Source organism: Capsicum annuum, chromosome 8, assembly GCF_002878395.1.
Source record: "Capsicum annuum cultivar UCD-10X-F1 chromosome 8, UCD10Xv1.1, whole genome shotgun sequence".
In the NCBI taxonomy this organism is placed as follows: Eukaryota; Viridiplantae; Streptophyta; class Magnoliopsida; order Solanales; family Solanaceae; genus Capsicum; species Capsicum annuum.
The window spans coordinates 86,663,409-86,686,354 of NC_061118.1; the positions used below are offsets into that span (position 1 = coordinate 86,663,409).

Consider the following 22,946-nt stretch of genomic DNA (forward strand, 5'->3'; position numbering starts at 1 on the left):
GGTTAAAGTATGTGTGGGTTGTTATTGTTAGCCTCTATTTGGTAGTTCTTACTTACGGGTTTTATCATTTCTACGCTAACTTGGTTGGGATTGTAGGTGAAAGCACCAAATACCCACATGGGTTTGATGAGTGAAGGCTCAAAACTCTAGAAAGCTCAAGGCCATCTTCGAAAGAAGGGTTTTGGGTGAACATTAGGAATGCACATCATCCTTGAAAAAAAGATATGGAAACCAAAGCAATGATAGACAATTATGTGTGTAGTAGCCAACTTTTTCACCATCTTAGACATAAGGGTGATTGTGAAGTTAATTATACCATAGGTATCATCCTATAAATAGGGATGCCTAAATTGAGGCCTGCTTACCAAATGTTAAACACACCCATCACTAGTGGAAAAATGGGCTATGGGAACAGTTGTTATACCATCTTCATAGCTATAATAATCGTTCCAATATCCTTATCGTGACGGTTATAGAATGGACACAACTGAACGCGTTACAGTAGACCTATGGGGACGATTTTTTGCGACGATTTTGGTAACCGTTGCTAAAAGTTGGTCTTTCGCGACGGTTATTGTCATTCCCCATATAGTGACGATTATTATTATGTTGGGACGGTTATAAACTATTCCTTTATATAATCTATGGTGATGATTAACAGTATACTTTAGGCCACGGTTATGGGCTATTACGACTGTTGTAAACTGTTTGCGTATATCGATCTATCGCGACGGTTAAATATATGTTGGGATGATTACAAACCGTTCTTATATATCACCTATGGCGACGATTATGGGTATGATAAAGCCATGGTTTTAGGGCTAATGAGACGGTTTAAAACAGTTTGCAGGTATCGACCTATAGCAACGGTTTAATATATTTTTGGGACGATTTATTTTGCAATAGTTTATTATATGTTGGGATGGTTTTCAACCGTCCCAATAAAACTTATTGCGACAGTTTTTAGGCTATTGCAACAGTTTGTCGGTTTGATTTGTATTGGAACGGCTAACTATTGTGACAGTTATAAACCGCCTAAAAACTTTATAGGATGATTATTTTGCAAGTTGTTGCAACAGTTACACATGAGCTATAGCAACAGTTAATTTTGGCTATAGGGACAGTTATTTTAGGCTATTAGGACAATTATTATAATTGTCCTAATAGCCTAAAATAACTATCCCTAAAGCTAAAATTTAACTATTCAACAATATAATATTATGTTATGTTACTGCAACAATTATATAAGGCTACCATAACATAAATTGATAAAATGTCAACCAATATAAGCGATCAAATAATATTTTTTGACCATTCAAAAAATTCAAAACACATAAGTTTGGAATGTTAAAAAATATAAGATGTTTGAAACTACGTATATATACTCTATCAAATGTGATTGATCTCAATCAAAACATACACAAGTTTTTCTAATAGTGCAGTGCGGCAAGAAGCCAATGTGATCGATCTCTTAGGTCAAGTCTAGTTCATCAATTTCGTTACCACCATCTTCTATGTCATGAACACCTACAACAATAAGAAAAACAAATGTAAAATTGAGCAACAAAGTACACAACAAGAACAACAAAAGTTGAAAAAGATCAAATAGAAATCGATCAATCAAATCAAGGATTTATGTGTATCTATGAATCTAGTCACATTTCAATAACATAGGTCGCCATGGGAAAAACTTACCACAGAACTAGATCCACTATCTTGAGATTTAGATAAGATTAGTAATAAAAGTAGCTTATCTAGCAAACTATATGTCTTAAAGAGAGCCATCACAGTAACAAGAGACAGTGATTCACAACGAAACCTAAATAAATGAATAATGGACCAACAACATCTCAACCCAGAACTAATTGAGAAACAACATTTAGTATATACTAGATGTAAAACAAATGGCATTTTAAAACATATCCTACCATCACATATCTATTTTCAGTGATATTTCCATAAATTGACACATATTTACAAAATTAAACATGATCATATCAGTACCTTCGCACAACATCTCAAGCAACTATAGTTAGTTATATCAATGCTCCGTAAGGATCAAACATTTTCTCAAATAACTTAGAGCTAGCTAATTTTTTATCTTCCTACAAAACACCAAAGGTCCATAGACTCTTGTAGCTAGATAGGTTGTCGATATAATATCTGAGGGCAGTTCTGATGTTGAGTTAAAGCATTTGAAACTGATTCATTTGCACAAGACTGCAGCTTTATTAGAAGGGTCTGTTGTGATTAGGGCTATTTCAGGTGGGGCAGAAGATGAAGATTTGGAGAAGCTAAGGAAGTTTACAAGATGTATTGGGTTTTTATTTCAAGTTATGGATGATATTCTTGCTGTCACAGTCTTCTTAGCAATTGGGGAAAACAGGTGGGAAGGACTTAGTTGCTGATAAGGTAACTTATACAAAATTGATAGGTATTAACAAGTCCAAGGAGTTTGCTGAGGAGTTAAATAGAGATGCAAAAGCTCAGCTTGCTGGATTTGATCACAAGAAAGCAGCAACATTGTTTTCTTTAAATCAACATCAGAAATGCAATCACAAATACCACTCCAATTCAGAACACTCTCTTACCAACCAACCGCAACACTCCAATAACACTTTCTTACTAACCAACAACAACACTCCAACAACTAATTCAGAAATGCATAAAACTTCACTCTACTGACTCCTTTCTCTTAGTTACCAACCACAAATAACACTCCAATACAGCCACCACCACATGAAATAGAGTACAATTCAGAATTCAAATACTAACCTTGACTGTTTTGAGTGGCTTCTAATGTAGAAGTCGATTCCATTGGTGAAGGAAAGGACAATGCCACCAGTATCTTCGGATCAATTATTCCTGTATTTTAAAGTTGAGCAATTACATCTGCAACAACTTCTTGTCGAATTGTTCTCTTTTAGTCCCCGATTTGATCCTCCATTTTTTGCATCCTTCCTTGCATTTGTTGGACAACATCATTTGTGGAATTTAAAATTTGTCCGGAGCTGCCATTTAATCTTTTCAAAGAAGTCTTTGTAACCCCCCTTCCAAGTAGTCTTACACGTCCTGGATGTTCAGCACCCATGACGGTTGAAAATGCATCAACGGGTTGTTCATTTGCTCCCTATTGTTTTTCAATTTCCTCCATTTGAGCCTAATAATCATATATTCAAAAGCACATTCATGTAAGTAAAAATTAAGAATTGATCATTTATGTCAATATTAACTTCAAAAGGATAAGTTTCATACAATTTTACTGTTGGTGTCCTCATTAGACGACTTGTATGTATGATTAGGTTTTCTTGCCCTTGTGACCGAAAACATCTCCTTTAGAGACAAAGATTCCCCTTCTTATATGATATTTAGTGAATATCAAAAACTATTTAAATGAATAGTTATAACTAAATAATAAATAAGAGAACACACCAATTTGTTGCGAACTAAAGCAAAACTCTTCTTCCCAGTAGTGTGTGGATTCATTAGCTTCTTCCGATTCTCGATATTGGTTTTGGACATTTTCTAAAAAAATTGAATCATTAACATAAACTATAGTAATAAAAGGCTCCATCTGTAGGAATAATAGTAATATGATTGCAAATTGTGAAATACAATTACCTGGAATTTTTCGGACTTCCAATACACGAAGAGCTCTTTAAATTGACATTCTGAAACACTATCGGGCTTTTTCTTCAACCGAACAACATCATCATTATATGGATCGTAGTGATCTCTTTTCAAATCATTTCTATGCTTTCTCCAAGATTCTCGAATTCTTTCCAAAACCCAATGTTTTGCGGCATCAGGAATATCATATTTTGCCTACAAGTTGGTTCAATTCAGTTACAAATAATGATATGTATCTTGATATTCAAATGTCAACACCAAAAAAAAAAATAAAGCTAGAAAATATAGCCACCACATTCATAGACACAGAACCACTCAACTAAAAATATATCAAATATTCAGAACATAAACCTGAGTATACTCCCATAACTCCTGTTTAGTATCCATATGCCTCCAATCTAATATATCCAATGGGTAAATGTGCGCTTTCCTTGCCAATGTGCCTAGGAAGCTACCCAACTTAGTTACAACATTATCTATGGGACCAACAGGTTGGTTGTTCTGGTTTAATGTGATCAATTTTTTCTCTTGCCGAGCATGCACCTTGTGCATTTGTGTTTTTCCTATTTTTTCTAGTTGATGCCTCTTCAGCTATAAGAAAATAGAAGAAATTAGAGGTCATGAATGAATTCAATAAATTTCTAAGATATATATTACCTTGTACTTTAGAATGTTCAGCTGTTGTAGGATTGGCTTGGCTGAATCTGTCATTTGGAAAGGTTCCTCTACATGTTGCTCATCCTCTGCATGCAGCTGCTCCTCTACCACTACAGATTGTTCAATTTGTCTAGATAGTGGTGCTCGTGGTGCTACTTGTGGCTTCTCTTGTTCAATTAACTTTAGAATATTTTGTTTCTCCGATTGTATAACTTGAACAGTTCCCTTTGTTGTCAGTAGATGTCATTTTCTATTTGCCATGGCTGTTAATGATCCAGGTTTACTAATGTCGTGTTCCTTGCTCTTTTGTTATTTGTTGAAGGCTCTTGTTGATTCATTTTTATACAAACCTGTATGAATTTAAGATGGAACAAGAAAAATTGATGAATATATAAGACAACCAAAACTGAATCTCCAACTGATGAGTGCAAACAAACAATATGCCAGTTATGTTTGGAATATGATAGGACCATACATATTTATCTTTACTTAACAAGGTTAGACTTTTAGATTGGATTGTTCAGATTTGGATCAGCTATCAACAACAAAAACTTACTGTGGGATGGGATCAAGATCATTAGGCTACTTCCAGAAATCCTTTATGCCAAATTTAGGCCAAGCAAGGTCCTATACACATGCTGACTATATGTGGAATTATGATCATATGGTTAAAACTTACCAACTTAACAAGAACTTGAAAATACAAAAGAAAGAGGAACGAACTTCTCTTTCAAAATAATAGGTTTTTCAAACACATAACTCGCTACCGAAGCATTCAGAAATGAAATAAAATATAAATAAAGGAGCTACTGCTAACTGCATCTCAAACATGAGGAACAACTCAGTGAATTCATACTCTAAGCAATTGGTCGATATCTAGGACAAACTGCTCAATGCAATTTTCTGTATTTAGAAGATAGTTATTGCAGCTATCTACATGTGCATTTGGTTTTTGTATTTTTCTTTTCAATGTCATATCAGGTATATACCCATTCTCTTTACAACCAAGCGACATACAAACCCACTGTTTAGTTTCAGGAGTAAAAATAGTTTGGAATATTCCCAAGCACAAATCAAGAGAGCACAACACCCACATTTTGTATAGATTAGACAAGCTTTTAACTTAAAGCTACGAAGAAACTTGAATAATTGGAAGGCTGGTAGCATTGGTAAATTCTCAGTAGTACAACATATAAGGAATTCAATATGCACCTGCGAAGAAAAGAGAAACACCAATGGAAAACAGAGTCATGTCACCGTTTGTACCTTCAGCCAAATCAAGCTGTACAAGAATAAGGGAAGCGGCGACAGCCAAAACTAAATCTCCAACTGATGAGTGCAAACAAATAATATGCCAGTTATGTTTGGAATATGATAGGACAATACATATTTATACTTTAATTAACAAGGTTAGACTCTTCGATTTGATTGTTCAGATTTGGATCAGCTATCAACAACAAAAACTTACTGTGGGATGGGATCAAGATCATCAGGCTACTGCCAGAAATCCTTTATGCCAAATTTAGGCCAAGCAGGGTCCTATACACATGCTGACTATATGTGGAATTATGATCATATGGTTAGAACTTACCAACTTAACAAGAACTTGAAAATACAAAAGAGAGAGGAACGAACTTCACTTTCAAAATAACAAGTTTTTCAAACACATAACTCGCTACCGAAGCATTTAGAAATGAAATAAAATATAAATAAAGGAGCTACTGCTAACTCCATCTCAAACGTGAGGAACAACAACTCAGTGAATTCGTACGCTAAGCAATTGAGTCAATATCTAGGACAAACTGCTAAATGCAATTTTTTGTATTTAGAAGATAGTTATTGCGACTATCTACATGTGCATTTGGTTTTTGTATTTTTCTTTTCAATGTCATATCAGGTATATACCCATTCTCTTTATAGCCAAATGACATACGAACCCACTGTTTAGTTTCAGGAGTAAAAACAAATCTGGAATATTCCCAAGAAAAAATCAAGAGAGCACAACAACCACATTCCATATAGATTAGACAAGATTTTGAACTTATAGCTACGAAGAAACTTGAATAATTGGAAGGCTGATAGCACTGGTATATTCTCAGTAGTACAACATATAAGGAATAGAATATACACCTGCAAAGAAAAGAGAAACACCAATGGAAACAGAGAGTCATGTCACGGTTTTTACTTTCAGCCAAATCAAGCTGCACAAAAATGAGGGATTCGGCGACACTAATTTTTTATTGAGATAGATAAGGAGAGAGATTAAAACCTGAACTTTTACTGGTGCAATTTGAAGTTATAGATTGCTCAGAGACAATGCAAAAAGATGAATGCTGAAATTGAAGAAGAAATAAAAAGACTTAACAACACAATTAATCCCAAAAGAAAAAAGAGATACCAAAAAGAAAGACTTCACAATGTGTCCAACAAATCTTAGCACATTAAAGAAATAACCAAAATATTGCAAACAGAGTCTAATATACTACTTATCACTACAAAGAAATTTTAAACAAGTTTAAAATATCTTAATTTTGTCAGTCGTCAGCTTCTATCCAATCCCAATCGGTATCATCAATGTCATCCTTCTCTTCTGATGTTTTAACATCTTCTGAATGTTGGGCAAGTGAAGGAACATCAATGATATCAACAGGGAGGTCGTTTCTCGACCATTTGACATCAACATCAGCTACTCTTTCTGATGAACCAATGTCATCATTAGGCTCCCTCTAAAACGTTTCTTCAATATTAGGACAACTTTCTTCCTCCAAATCATACAAATCAACAAGGACTTTATTTCTTGCATAATAAATCCTTTTCTCAATTGGATCTTCCACATAAAACACTTGATACACTTGGATGCTAGTACAAAAGGGTCATCTGTGCTGCATTTTCTATTGAAATTTACGCGAGTCAACCTATATTCATCTATTTCATTATGAAACCAATCACATCTAAATAGTAGAACACTAAAGAAACTCCAATAATCTATCTCAATGATATCTTCAATAACTCCATAATAGATAATCATTCCATCAACGGGATTTGGGTATCTAGCACTAGCAAAACTATCTGTTGTTGTTGACAAAGTCACTCCACTATTTTGAGTCTTGCCTGAGATGTCCCGTGTCATTGTATGAAATCGATATCCATTAATGAAATATCCAGTATATATTTTAGCCACAAAATTAGGCCCTATAGCTAGCCATCTTAAATGATTTGGCACTTCAACATTTTTAAATTTTTTCTTAAACTAATCACCAAATTCTCGACTATGAATCTGTGCTTTTACCTATGCATTTCCTCTAGTATGATTATCAACTAAATCCATATGCTCCCTGTTGGCATGTATTGCAAATTAAATTAATAACGATGTATATCAATGAAATTTAAATAGCTAATGATATCATATAAAGGAAGTTAAAATAGAAATAATTATTTTATCTTACTTGATAAGTGTCTCTACTTTTTCATCTCCGGTATTAAACAATGTATATCGATGTGCTACAAACCACTGTTGATTATCCAGATCAAAAGTTTTTCCTTTTGTTTTCTTTTTACTTCCAATTGGATGACCTGTCTTAGGAAATACAGGTGGAAAACTATCTCCCTCTACTTGAATGTCCTCATCATCCGTTGTTGGATACCTACTGAATTTTGTGTTCACCCCATCATCTAGGTATCTCGAATAAAATTTCAAACATTCTTCAGCCAAAAAACTTTCTGCTATTGATGCTTCAGGGGTATTTCGATTCCGAACAAATCCCTTGGAGTTACACAGATTTCTTTCAATAGGATACATATGACGCAAATAAATCGGGCCCCAAGCTTAATTTTATCTACTAAATGGATAGGCAAATGTGTCATTATATCAAAATGGTTGGAGAAAAAATCTTTTCAAGCTCACATTCTATATCAATGATTTCAGCCTTCATTTTATCAAGATCACTTCTTCTTACAACCTTACTATATATGGCTCTAAAATAATTCCCCAACCTAATCAAGGCTAAAGACACATTCTTCGGGAACACTTTCCTAACTGCAACCTGGAGCAATTGATGCATTATGAAATGAGCATCATGACTCTTGTATCTCGATACTTTCATCTCATCTATTTGCACTCGACTTGATATATTAGAGGCAAACCTTTTTGGTAATTTGGCATCTTTTAAAACAGTGCAAAACAACCTTTTCTCATCCGTTTTCATGGAGAAACAAGCTTTAGCCAAATGAACTTTTCCACTATTATCATTTTCTATTGGTTGAAGCTCTTTGCGTATCCCCATCTCATGCAAGTCATAACGAGAATTTATATGATCTTTGGACTTTCCAACTATATCCAACAAAGTACCAAGCAAACTATCACAGAAATTCTTCTCTATGTGCATCTGGTCAAGGTTGTGTGGCAATTTATTTTGCGGCCAATACGGCAATTCAAAAAGTATGGATCTTTTTTTCCAAGGACCATCATTTTTTTGCTTTCTTTTTTTTGGCCCTTCGAAAAAACATTATTGAATTCACGTACTTCTTTAAGAGCCTCAAGACCTGATAAGGGAGTAGGTGCAGCTTTATGCTCCTCTTTACCATTAAATAATTTTTTATCTCTTCGATATGGATGATCAGAGGGCAAAAATGTTCGATGACCCAAGTAACACATCTTACGACTGTGTTTGAGATACTGGGAGCAAGTATTATGATTACAAGTAGGGCATGCCCATCTTTCCTTGGTGCTCCATCTAGAAAGCATTGCTAGTGCTGGAAAATCACTAACTGTCCATAATAAAGTTGCACGCATATTAAATGTTTGGTTAGTTTCAACATCAAATGTTTCCACTCCCATGTTCCATAGTTCATTTAACTCTGCAATTAGAGGATGCAAGTATACATCAATATCATTTCCAGGAGATGAGGGACCTAGAATAATCATTGATAACATAATATACTCCGCCTTCATACATATCCACGGTGACAAGTTATAGTTCATTAACATAACTGGCCATGTGCTATGAGAAATGATGATTGTTTTGAATGGATTGAAACCATCAGTTGAAAGACCCAATCTGACATTACGAATATCTTTGGCGAAGTCAGGATACTTAGAATCTAAATGTTGCCAAGCTTCCCCATCGGCAGGATACCTCAAATTTCCATCTTTGGGTCGTTCAGTAGTATGCTATCTCATAGCTATAGATGTTTTAGAACACAAGAATATCCTCTGAAGCCTAGGCTTTAAAGGAAAGTACCTCAATACCTTTACCGAAACTATATTGGTCTTATTAGTCAATTCATTATGAACGTTCTTCCATCTAGAAGACCACACATAATGCAATTATCGACAGTTGCATTGTCATTCCAGAACATGATGCAATCATTAGGGCATGCATGAATTTTTTCATAACTGAGACCCAAATCTCTTATCACCTTTCTTGCTTTGTGGAAAGACTCGGGAATCAGAGCGAATGGAAAAGTCTCTTTTATCAAGTCAAGCAAGTCAGAGAAAGCTACATTACTCAACCTGTGAATGCATTTAAACAAGTACAATCGGATGGTGAAACTCAACTTAGAAAAATTCTTACATCCCAAATATAAATCTTGTTTTCCTTCCTCCGCTAATTTAAAAAATTGCTTAACATCTTCAGATAATCCCCGTCTTACTCCTTCCTTTCCTTTATGCATCTGCTCTTCTTCTATATTTCTAAAACTATCATGAAGTAGTTTATCAATATTATCATGTCGGTCATCACATAGACCCTGACTTATCCCTCCATGCCCTTCATGCCTTGGATATAGAATATTTGTTGATGAAACTCCTTCGCCATGGAAAACCCATTGAGTGTAGTTAGGAGCAAATCCATGACCAAACAAGTGATCCTCCACCACATCTCGATAATGCCAATAGCGATTAAAGCACAATTTACAAGGGCATAATATTTCATTTCCTAGAGAAGCTCGTTCAAATGCCTTATTGAGAAAATATTGGACTCCATTTTCGTACTCATCGGTGGATCTTGAAAGATACATCCAACTTTTATCTCCAATATCCATTAAATAGCCTATGTTACTCATTTAAAATATAAAAAAAATAAGTATACTCAGTATCAACATACAAACAATATTATCAAGTATGTGAAATAATTTGTATAACATAAATTTAATAAAGAATGAAACAAAGATGATTCCCATTGTTTAAATAATTTACCCTAACGAAGATACTTTTGTTACAACCTATAAGTTCATAAAAGACTAGTCACAAATAACTAAAGAAGGTCAATCGATAAATTTTTGAAAAATGATTGCTTAGCCTCAATATATGTATAATTTCAATCCATTGACCTCATAAATATTAGCACAAATAAATACATCCCTAAATATAGTGTATTCACAACCATTAGAGACAAATTAATTCTATCTACGTGCAAAATTCACCATATAACAAATGAAAACACAAAATTCTTATCATAACACAAATGTCAAACTAAATTTCACACAAAATTCGAATGATGAAAACCAACAACAACAGTATCTTCCCACCAAGTGGGATCTGATAAAATATTTCATCAAAACATCAGGTTAATCTTATCATAAAAAAAAAAATCAACTAAAGTATAAAATTCAAGAATGTCACAAGTAAAACACACTTATGTTTACTTGATTTATGATGAAAAATTAAAAATTAGCTTATTAATTTGTCCTTTTAACAAGGATGCTTGAGGATGATATTTTAGTCTTTTTCTTTCCAGGACCAAAGGTCTTTACGTCTATGTACGCATATTTCAATTTGTTTGGCTTTGTACAGTAGACAGTGATACATGAACAATGGTAAACGCAATAGCAGTATCTAACTTTTATTCCATATGTAGTGAAAAAGAACAAGAATGTATATCTCATGGCCATTCCTAAATGGTAATAGAAGAGACTCTGCTACCCAAGGCGATAAGATATGAGATCGCCCCATTTGGATTAAGCATGATGGAGAATCAACTTGCCATTCAACAAAAAGGGCTTGCTTTGTGATGATTTTTTACACTTGGGTCATACAAGTACCTTAAATAACATTTGTCCCAATTCAATGACAAAACATCACATGAAATAAAAACTAAAGAATACAAAACTCAATTAGTTGTGCAGTAGAATATCAGCCACAATAGGATAGTCTTCACTTGTCAAAATTCAAGAAAAGAATTGAAAGACAATGGCGGGTATATACACGTAGCTTATGTTTTAGGTTAGTACTGTTGTTAAATTATCGAAATAGCACTTGACCGTCCATAAGCACCACAACACAACAGATAAGAGTGAAGATACATCTTAACCCTATCCCTGTGTCACAAGAAAGTATAATAGAGTATACTAAGATAGTAACAATAATCGCTAAAAACTATAATATGACACATGTTATCACTCAAGTGGGGTCTACCGGACATAGGATACAATCAAACCTTAAAGAGGGTATTTACGATAGAACACCTGCCACAGATATGAGATCAATAACAACAAATGAAATAATGGCAAAATGAAACACTTCAAGAAACAATATATCCATTCATTCTTACATAAAATAGTTTCGAGATTTGGAAAAAAAACCCACAAAAATAACCACTATCATAGTAAGAACACCTACCTGAGAACACCTTTCACTGAAAAAGCAGCCTTTATCCGAAATACAGGAATCTTGGTGTCAAGTTTCCGCACCCAAGTTGCATATTTAATCATTACATTGAAAAATATGCAGGAAGCTTAATAGGTATACCCTTTTCCAGAATTAATTTAGAGGCCACCAAACTATAAACCTCCTAATTTTCTCAAGAATAGGCATAGAAAAGAGTCCAGGATAGTGAAAAGTTCAATAATTGACAGTCATTTCCACATTTTTCCAAAAGGGCACTTACGTGGGAATGTTGATGTTGAAGTGGACAAACTGATCTCCAAATGAGTAGAAATTTCGTCCTTTTATTCCTGTACAAGCACACAGAAGTATTATAAACTTGAATAAAAATTTTTATAATGTTTCGAGAGTTAAATAAGGTAACTGACACAGTGCACACCAAATAAAAATGATTTGAGAAGCTAACAGGCCTTGCGAACTATGTAGTTATTTGTTTATTACAAAACAGCAGGCAAGTTTTACAAATGTTTTAGCATCCGGAATGTGTCTTAGTAATCTTTCTGATCTAACATTTAGACCCTTTTGTGTAATCTGGAGAAGATATCCTCATCTTTTAATTCTAAATATGCCATCTTATTTTTCAAAGAAAACTAGATGATAATGTACTGAGCAGGTCATTTTACCACAGAAGCAACTTGGTTGCAAATCAGACATGTATGTTTGTAGGCTTCCCGATAGTCTACTAAATTTACATATCCTATTGTGTGGTGTAGTATAGAGGGATGTCTCTAACAGTGCAAGCTTCTGCATCAGACTAGTAATTGAGTCTTTTTTTTTCTTAACAATTGTTGAGAAGGGACTGTCACTATCTATTTAAACCTATACTCCATTACATGTTCACTAAACCTATTGTGCTATTCAGAGAAACTTGAAAGATAAAAGCATGCCAATTGCAGGTACCAGTTCTGTTGTTCCTACTATCACAATGTTGCTCCAAAAGGGAAATATATTGCCTTTGTTTCGACAGAGGCAGAAACAAATAATCCCGAGAAAGAACTGAAGCCTGGTGTAGACATACTTAGGGCTGTCGATGAGATGTTTTATGAAACTTATGACAAATTCGTTCATTCATGTGTTAACAATGGATTTTACTGGGTATGTTGTTCTACTTTCTAGAGAATATCAAAAATTCTAGTGGTTGAAGCTGAAGAAGCTACTTTCAAAGTTACAGAAACAAACACTGGTACCAACCACCACAACAATATTTCAACAAAGTCTTTCAATGTTGCAGACATCTAACAGTTACAGTTACAGACCACAAAATTCAACCAAAATTTTTTCAAACAAGACACAGCAACGCAATTTCTCATTTTCAGGAATTAAAGTGTATACAACAACAACAAACCCAGTGTATTCCCACCTGGTGGGGTCTGGGGGTAGGATGTACGCAGTCCATACCACTACCTCTGAAGAAGTAGAAAGGCTGTTTCCGATAGACCCCCGGCTCAAGACACGCGGTACCACACAAACACATAGGAATTAAAGTGTATACATTATAAAAAAAAAAAAAAGACAATACATTCATTCTTACATAAAATAATGTCAAAATTTACAAACAAAACCCACAAAAATAACTACTTTTCTAGTAAGAACACCTACCTGAGAACACCTTTCAATAAAAAGCAGCCTTTATCTGTAAAGTCGAAGTCAATCGAGTCCGAAAAATAGAAGAAATGGACCTTAAAGCATAAAATGGCGGAAACAAGGTTTTTACACCATTTTCGTCACTTACAACTCTGTTTGGATGACAAATTTACTCAGTAAGCCCTAAATCCCATTTTCATTACTTACAACTCTATATCGTAGAAAAATCCCTAGAGAACCCTCTTATTCTACTTCCAATTTTATCTGCAAACAATAAAAAACTTCCAATTTTATCCCAAAACTCAGAAAAAGGAAAAAAAGTGAAGAAGAAATGGGTTATTTACAACTCTTGTACTAGATCAATTGCAAGAGAACTCTAAAATTTGTCGAATTCTGTTGCCAATTTTAGCCGCGAAGGAAGAATAGAACCCTACGAAGAAGAGATCGAGAATAAAGATGATACTGCTTTTTCTTTTGGGAGCAAAAGACGATATGCTAATAACCCTAAGGACTTTTTATCATTCTTCTTTTACTTTTTAAAATTTTACTTAATTTTAAGCGGGTATAATGAATATGTGGAGGAAAAATACGCGGACTTTTATTTTTTATACAATATTAACCGTAGCTATAGGTGATCTATAGTGATGGTTCTATTAACCGTTACTATAGGTCCATGTATTAGGATGGTTTACATGTATACGTGATGGTTATTTTAATTATTTGTCCCATTAGACATGCTAACATATTGTAATGGTTATAACCATCACTATAGATTATCTATGGTGACAGTTCTATAACCATCACTATAGAGTCGTTACCATAGCCCTTATTTTTAGTAGGTATTCAAAAGAATTAATGGGTGAAAGTTTGGTGTTTAGTTGAAAGACTAGCATCAAAATCTGTAACCAAACCTACCGATATGTAATCTACTAAAATGATGTCGACCATTAGCACTCACATGTCACTTCCCATAGTAATACATAATCCTAAGATCCGAGCCTAATTGTTAAAAATCTAATTATTCTTAGCCCAGAATTTATATTAGAGAAACCCAAAAAGAAATATTAGTGTAGGTACCTATGTCCCCGATTTTTATCCTCTTGTACTATTTGTTTGAATTTAACTAGTAACTATTATTTCGAATTAACTTGATTACCACTTACATTTTTCATCGTGGATTCAACCCTGACTTAAAAGTTGGATAAATATATTGACAACAACCACCTTGCACTCAAATTGACGTGTAAGTTGAGAGTTATCACTTACCTTAGCTAAAAAATAGAAGAACTCACCTAAAAACTTAAAACACCAAGCTCCAAGTCTCAAAAATGGTGAAAGAAATCAAGAAAAATAATACATGTATGGGTATGAGGTGTCACTAACGTGGTCAAATGGCTACTCTAGCAATCACCGCTAAAGAAGTCAAATGGCTACTTTAGTGGTCATCGATAAAGAGTTCTAATACTGCTTTAGCAGTAACCACCAATGTGTCCGATTATGCTAAAGAAGACAAAGGCCTCTTTAGGTCCTACTGCTAAAGAAGACTGGGCACCTCTAAAGAGCCATTATCCAGCTGGATACAACCAGTAAAGAGGCCAAGTGGCACTTTAGTACCTACAGCTAAAGCAGCCAATATGGCGCTTTACCGGCTAAACCAGCTGAGTGGTGAATTGGTTGTGGAGACTTGAAAAATTCTAAGACTCCATGGACCCTTTAGGATTCATCTGGAATCCCGAGAATGCAAAAAAACTATACCCTATCAAATTTGATATTTTGGAATCAATGGTGATATCATATTTTTGCAAAATCATTACTTTCACAAAGTTGACCACTAAAATCTAATTTTACAACATTCTGAATCAATGGTCGACATGTGATATAAAAGCCGTAAATAACACGAACAATGTTACCAATGTAAATTTGACTTTCTGGATCTGCTAGCATATTCCCTTTTCCCATCTGACGCACTGATCAATAACTGTTGAAAAAACTCAACTATAAAGCCTTTTTAACCACCAAAAAACATAATCTCACATAAATCACAAAGAAAAGCATTAGGAACTATGCCAATAATCTCCGTACAACAAAAATACAACAAAGCAATCACGAGATGGCGTAAAATGGGAAAATCATATTGAAATAAATAATTCACATAAGTCACCAAAATCAGGCAGTTACATTATCCATCACTAAAGTTCTAGTTTGTCCTTGTAATAAAGGCAAGAGAAATACCTAAATTAATGATAAGTTGGGGATAACTACCTATCATATCAGACTTAGCCTCCCAAGTAGACTCATTTATAGGTCGATGTCTCTACTGGTCCTTAACCACTAGAATATCTCTATAATGAAACCGTCTAATATCACTGCCTAAAATGGAGATGGGCTCCTCAACAAAAGACAATTGCTCATCTAACTGCACTAAATCCCAATGAATAACATGAGACTCGTTTGAAATAATGAAGCATGGAAACATGAAAAATAGGATGAACAGTTGTTAAATCTCGGGACAATACTAACTCATAAGCCATATCCCCAGTAGTCTAGATAATATCAAAAGGGAAAACATACCTGGGATAAGGCTACTCTTCTACCTAACTTCCATCATGCCCTGCATGGGTGCCACATAAAAGAAGACTTGATCACCAATACTATATCTCAAGGCATTAATTTTTTGATCCACATAGCACATCTGCCTACTCTACCCCGTTTGAAGTCTATCTTTAATGACCCAAACTCTATCCAAAGAGTAATAAAGAAATCCTGTATATCAAAGTCTAACCTTAGAAACTTTAAACCAACCAACGAGCAAGCAATAATGCCACCCATACAAAGCCTCAAAAGGATTCATCTCAATAGTGGAATGGTAGCTATTATTATTCGCAAACTCTGCCAAAGCTAGATGCTTCTCCCATTGACCATAAAAGACCATCAAATAAGCACGGAGCATATCCTCTACAACCTAAGTAGTTTACTCTAACTAACCATTGGTTTGGGGGTGAAAAGTTGTTCTAAGATCAATTAGGAGCCCAACTCCTCCAAAAATGTCTTGCAAAAATGAGATATGAACATTGAAACTCAATCTGAGATAATGGACACTAGCACACCATGAAGATGAACTATTTCACGATATAGTTATGGGACAACCTCTAAGTAGTTAAAGAAACCTAGACCAGAATGTAATGAGTAAACTTGGTTAATCGATCCAAAATGACCCAAACACAATTTGAACCATGAGAAGTACAACCCAATCACGAAGTCCATAGTGATATATTCCTATTTTCACTCGAGAATGGGTAACCTCTAAGGCAAACCACCAGGTCTCAAATGCTCATCCTTCACCTACTAGTAAAATAGGTAATGAGCTATAAAATTTGCTATACTTTTTCTCATACCACCCACCAGTAATGCTGTCTCAAATCACAATACATATTAGTCACTTTTGGAGGGATAAAATATGGGAACAATGAGCCTCCTCCATAATTAATATAATCCATTCACAACCCTCGACAAATAAACTCAACCTTCATGCTTTAAAAAACCATCTAGATAAAGTGAGGCTTTCTTAGAATCTCTACTAAATACCTTATCTTAAATCAATCTCAATCCACCATCATCTAACTAATAAGCCCGAATTTACTCCAACAAAGAAAACCTATCCTCAATAAATGCCAAAACACACCCAGGTATCAAAATACCAAGCTTAACTCTCCGGTTAGCCAAAGACTGAACCTTTAAGGCAAAAGGTCTCTCCTAAGTCAAAAGATGTACAAAGCTACAAATTCTAGTTGAATTTTATCTCAAGGCATCCACAACCATATTTCCCTTACACAGATCATAGAGAATAGTCAAGTCATAATCTTTAAGCAACTCAATCTAATGATACTGCCCCATATTAAGATCTCGTTGGGTAAAGAAATACTGAAGGCTATGATGATTCAAGAAAATCTCGCAATGGCCTTCATATAAGTACTACCTCCATAACATCAAAGAAAATACAACCGTGCATTACCCTAAAACTTGGTTAGGGTAATTCCACTCATGAGACTTCAACTGATGAAAAATATACAGAATAACCATACTCTCCTACATCAATACAACACCGAACCCAACACTAGAAGCATCAAAAAAGATGATAAATTCCACATATTCTTGGGCAAAGTCAATATAGGAGATGATGTCAACAAATCCTCAAGCTTTACAAAGCTCACCTCATAAGTATTGAACTACCAGAATGAAATCCTCTTATAAGTCAATTAGGTCAATAGAGCTTAAATATATGAAAAACCCTTAATGAAGCACCAATAATAGACTGCTTAACCAATAAAACTTTAAATATTGGTAGGATAAATAGACTTATCCCAATCATACACAACTACAATCTTGGATGGGTCGACCTTAATATCATCCCTAGTAACCACATAACCCAAGAACTAGATAGACTCCAACCAAAACTCATACTTGTAGACTTAGCACACAACTTCTCATTCCTCATTCTTTTGAAACACCCTAAAAATTGACCCTTGCAAAATTTCTTGAGTTTTATAGATTTCGGACAACATACAACTTAAGGGTGTCAGTCGTATGCTTGGTTATGGTTTAAGGGCCTTTCACTTATATGATAATTATCATTAATGGGTTGGTTTTTGTCCAAGATATGAATTGGCATCATAATAGTAGTATGATAGGGAAAGAGTAGTATCTTACCAAACTGTATGATGCCTATTGTCTAGTCTAATGAATTCTGACGAAGGTATGATTCCAAAGGTTCTACATATATGTTAGGATACGATTTAGAAAGGTATGGTCGTATAATGGATAGTATTGAGGTCCATGGTTATGCTAGGGTACGAAATAAGGGTAATACTCGTACCTTAGGGTATGATTTAGGGGGTTGGATCATACCCTCCTACGATTAAGTTTTCATCTTTTAAGTTAAGGGTAGTTCGAACAGTTCCCACAGCAAAACTCTTAAGTCCTCACATTATATAACACTTGGTAGCTTCTCATAACTCTCTTAGAAAGATCAAAATACTTCAAAAATACCCTCTCTCTCTTGAATATTGGAGGCTAGGGTTTCTACAAGTGCTCATCTAGAGGTTAAAGAGGTCAAGTTCTTTTCATGAATCTATATAAATAAGGCAAGTTAATCCACCTTAATTTTCAGTTAAACTAAAGGCATGATTTAATGTATGGTTTTCATGGTATAATTATGGTATAGTTTTGGGTTTGAATTATATGTTGGGGGTTTTTGGTTATAAATAGTTTGTTTATATTTTTCCCGTGTCTTAATTATAGGTTTTCATGTTTTAATAATGGTTAGGACGTGGTTGCATAGGAATGGTTAATTGGTACTCGGCTTTGGTTTTGGAAACTATATACACTCAACATGTTTAATAAAATACCTATCAAAATGTTTTTGTTTCATTGTTGAACTTTTATTGAAAACTTTACATGGTATAAAGTAGTAATGGAACCCTAAATTGGTTTGGATGGATTCAAATGTTTAAATGGTAAGGTCTTGGTTGTCATGATTATGGTATAATTGAAAATCTTGCAGGGTACATGGGAATGCCTCAAGCAAACATTATATTGAACTACTTGTGTTACATAGGAATCCCCCAAGAAAACTTAATGATAATGAAATCTCCGGGGAAATGAAAATCCCATTTCTTTCAAAAGGTTGTCTAAGGACATTTCTTGTAGGCTATAGTCAGTATGATAATACCACTTGTTAGAGCCTTGGTGAATAATAAATGGAATTGGTGGTTTGGTTGTGTACTAATGGTCTTAATTGGGAAATAATGGTGGGGTGTGATAGCTAACTGTAAAGGTGTAAGTCCAACTGACAGACACTTCATATTTGCGACATGAGGATTGGTCATGGTGACCATAGACTAAACTTATGGTGTACACGTGAATCCCCTAAGTTTCACTTATATACGTTTATGATGAAGAGTGGAGGGTACACGGGAATCCCCTACTCCTATGGTATATCCAGTTTATGAGGCTACACGCATTGGGGCTAGTTCAGGGGATAACTTTGGACCCATATATCCGATGGATGGTTCTAGGATGGTTAATATTTACATACCATGGTTAATGGATTTAAATGCATATTAAACCTAATTTTTTTCCCGACATAGATTATATACATATATATGCATGGTTGTGAATGAATATGGTTGTTTAATTGGTTTTAAAAGTTGGCACTATTTTAACCTTATCCTGAGTACTTACTAGCATTCATCTACTAATTCATCTTCGGGTATTGTATCCCAACACGATAGAGGAATTGATAATACTACTACTCCTGCTCATTAATTAGATTCAGGGACAACTGGTGTTTGATTGAAGTGGTGAGCTTCCATATTCTGGAAGGCTCCATTTTATGTTATGTATTTCTTTTCATACTTTGTTATTTTATAGACTTTGGTTTTTTACTATGGTCGGGGGTATATCCCGACTAAATATTTTTTGGTTTTGTTTAAAGACTTTGTATGGACAACTGTGGGCTTGGGTATGGAATAATTATGATATGAAATTGGGTTATTACTTTAGTTTGGTTGGTTATTAGATGAATTGACTTAATTGGGTTGGTCTAGGAAGTAGACCTATCCTAATGTCATTATATCTCTAAATACACTATCTTGTAATATATTTTAAATTCATCCAACTCATGGTATATGTTGGTTGGTTGGGTTGGGTATCGGGGGTGGTCTCTGGTCCTTGTTTGACTTAAGATTCCCATTAAGACAAGGTCCTGGTTTGGTTCATGCCAAGTTGGTATCAGAGCCTAGGTTTCGGTGCCACTGGGTGCTCGCAAAACCGTGTTGAGCAGAGTCTTGCTTATGGTTTTGTTGTGCACCACCCTTATAATAAGGAGTCTACAAGGCATTTAGGAATGTTTCACTTTCATTTTTTTCTACTTTCGGGCTATGGAGTTTAAGGTCTAGAACACTTCTATAAATCTTCTTTTGTTCACCTTTTAGATCATGCCCTCCCGACGATTTACAGCTCATGAAGAAACTCACTTGTCCTACTCGAGGATGACACGGATCGATCTGATCGAACTCAGAGGGTATAGACCCGATCAAGGGTTTCAGTTTTTGACCTTTCTCATAGAGTTCCGCTGGAATCCAGTGACCACCCTATGACACTCATGCTTAGCTACCTCTAGGAGATTTTACTAATGCCGAACTTTGACATTCTATCTATCTATTAACCTAAATAGTGATAAATTCATCACGTCTATTTGGTCCTATTGGTATGGGAGAGAATAAGGTAAAGTAGGGGAATAGGCAGAGTAAAAGGTCTCGATTTTCTAAACAAAGTGAAGGCAATAGTATAGTGGTGACTGGTCTAAAAAGAAGAGTTCGGGGAGTATTCACTCCTATCTTATGGCTAGTGCTCTCAACCTGAATCCATCGAGAGACATATAATTTTCCAGTAGTAATGTTTCTAGGGTGCAAGGTGACCAATCTCAGGCCAGTGAGGCTCAATACCTACTATCCTACCCTCTTTGTAGATTTTATGGTTGGTCATACTGTGGCTATTGTGAGAAAGAGAGGAATTGATGTTTTAGTTATTGTTATTTTGGTCATATGCATTAGAAGTATCCCACAAGGATCGCCTCTTGGGCAAATAGGATATCAGTTACCACTTCTCTAGCTCTTGCACAAAGGGGTTCTAGTTCTTGCTCCAACACTAGTAGGGATCGTCTTAATGACCTTGCTATCCTTCAGAAGTTTGAGGCATCTCCTGATGCTGACACTGGTATATTGAAAACTTTTTTCCTATTATGAGTATTATTTACTTGGTCTAGGGTCCCGTCTATATTATGTGACCCCATTTGTGGCTGTGTATTTTGGTTTAGGTTCGGAGTGTGTTTTGGACCTTTTTTTATTTCTACCCTGGTAGGTGATACTGTGATTGTAAAAAGAGTCTATAGGGTGCGTGTGGTATCTGTTGGTAGTAAAAAGGCTTTGGTAGATTTGTTTGAATTAAATATGATAGATTTTTATGTTATTCTAGGGAATGATTGGTTGCACTCGTGCTATGCGTCCCTAGATTATTAGATCCATAAGGTTATCTTTAAGCTCCTTGGTGGGTCGATTATTGAGTATGAGGATGGTTCCCTAGCTCTAAGGGGGAGTTCACATCACAACTTAGAGCTCGAAGACTAGTCTCCAAAGGGGTGTCTCTATTATTATCTAGTTTGGGTTAAATATTCTAACTCAGACGGTCCTTCTTTGAATTCGGTTCGGGTGGTGAATGAATTTATTGAGGTTGTTCCTGATGACCCTCTTGGTGTCCTTCTAATGGGGAGATTGAGTTGGGATTGATCTTGTTTGGACACTTATCCAGTTTATATTCCTTCTTTATAGAATGGCTCCGATTGGGTTAAAGAAGCTTAAGGAGCAATTAAAGGTCCCTTTAGATTTCATCTATCCTAGTGTTTCTCCATGTAGTGCTTCCATTTTTCTATACATTAAGGGGGATGGTTTCCTCTTAGAATGAAAAGGTTGTCAGTGGTGAATAAGGAATATAGGGTGTACTCCTTGTGGGATGAACCACATATGCATATTCTTTATGGGGTACTCTATTGGAAGTGCATAATGGTTGATAGACGTTGAGTGGAACATTAGGCATTGTTTGTAGTAAAGAGAGTATGTTAGCTAGGGGATAGCAATGCAAGATTTATGGAGGTAGATTGGTAGGTTGTATGAGGTGTGCAGAAGTGGTGAGGTTAATAACTTGGGGAATACGAGAGTGGGAAAGTTGTGACATATAGGTCGGGGGTTAGAATTGAACTGGTGGATTGGGGGTTATGTCATTGGATTGGTTAGAGCATAGAGTTTGTATGACTATGTTGGACTCTAGGTAGCATTTGGATGGATGAGATTTTAGGTATTGGAGAACCAAGCATCCTTAGTGTACGCCCTTGGTGATAACCATTAAAGCAGGAGAATTGTTCTTATAGGTATGATAAGATAAAAGTTGAGGGTTAATCTTATATATTTTTCTATCGGTGGATTTAGGGAGAAGGTCAAGTTGAATTTACTCTTATTTTAGCAATTCCCTCCTATCTCGATTAAGAGGGCACTCTTCTTGTATTGCACGCCTTCTAATAGAGCTTATGCCTAAGGTTTGCATTTTGTATTTGCCTTGTTCCCTGGATATGAATCGTAGTCTTATGGTACATTACCCATGATGTATGCAGTTGTGTTTCTTTAGGTGTCTAGTCCTAAGGACTCCTGCTATAGCATGTTATGTTGGGATGAATCTTTACTTATGATCTCGGTGGTTGCTACGAAGTACCTCATGACTATTTTTTTGTGTCTCATTTTGAGTGTCATGCCATGAGTACCTTCAGAAGTTCTCATACTTTAGTTCCTCAATAACCCTCCTC

At 35.2% G+C, this 22,946-nt stretch overlaps 1 protein-coding gene across 6 annotated transcripts; it reads right to left on the bottom strand.

Annotated features, from left to right (window-relative positions):
* Nucleotides 1-1,286: 1,286 nt before the first annotated feature.
* LOC107838928 lies at nucleotides 1,287-14,042 on the bottom strand. 6 transcript variants are annotated; one of them, XM_047395734.1, is made up of 9 exons: nucleotides 13,550-14,042; nucleotides 12,174-12,240; nucleotides 6,557-6,620; nucleotides 4,288-4,637; nucleotides 3,622-3,825; nucleotides 3,433-3,525; nucleotides 3,256-3,333; nucleotides 2,776-3,160; nucleotides 1,287-1,527 (listed from the first exon to the last, which is right to left on the bottom strand). In XM_047395734.1, exons 4-8 carry the CDS (start codon nucleotides 4,339-4,341, stop codon nucleotides 3,131-3,133), a joined length of 459 nt encoding a protein of 152 aa, XP_047251690.1. In that variant the 5' UTR covers nucleotides 4,342-4,637; nucleotides 6,557-6,620; nucleotides 12,174-12,240; nucleotides 13,550-14,042; the 3' UTR covers nucleotides 1,287-1,527; nucleotides 2,776-3,130. The 6 variants fall into 6 exon arrangements, with proteins under 6 accessions (XP_047251690.1, XP_047251691.1, XP_047251693.1 ...); XM_047395735.1 differs by lacking the exon at nucleotides 6,557-6,620; XM_047395737.1 differs by lacking the exon at nucleotides 6,557-6,620 and having other exon boundaries at nucleotides 13,311-14,042.
* Nucleotides 14,043-22,946: the final 8,904 nt, after the last annotated feature.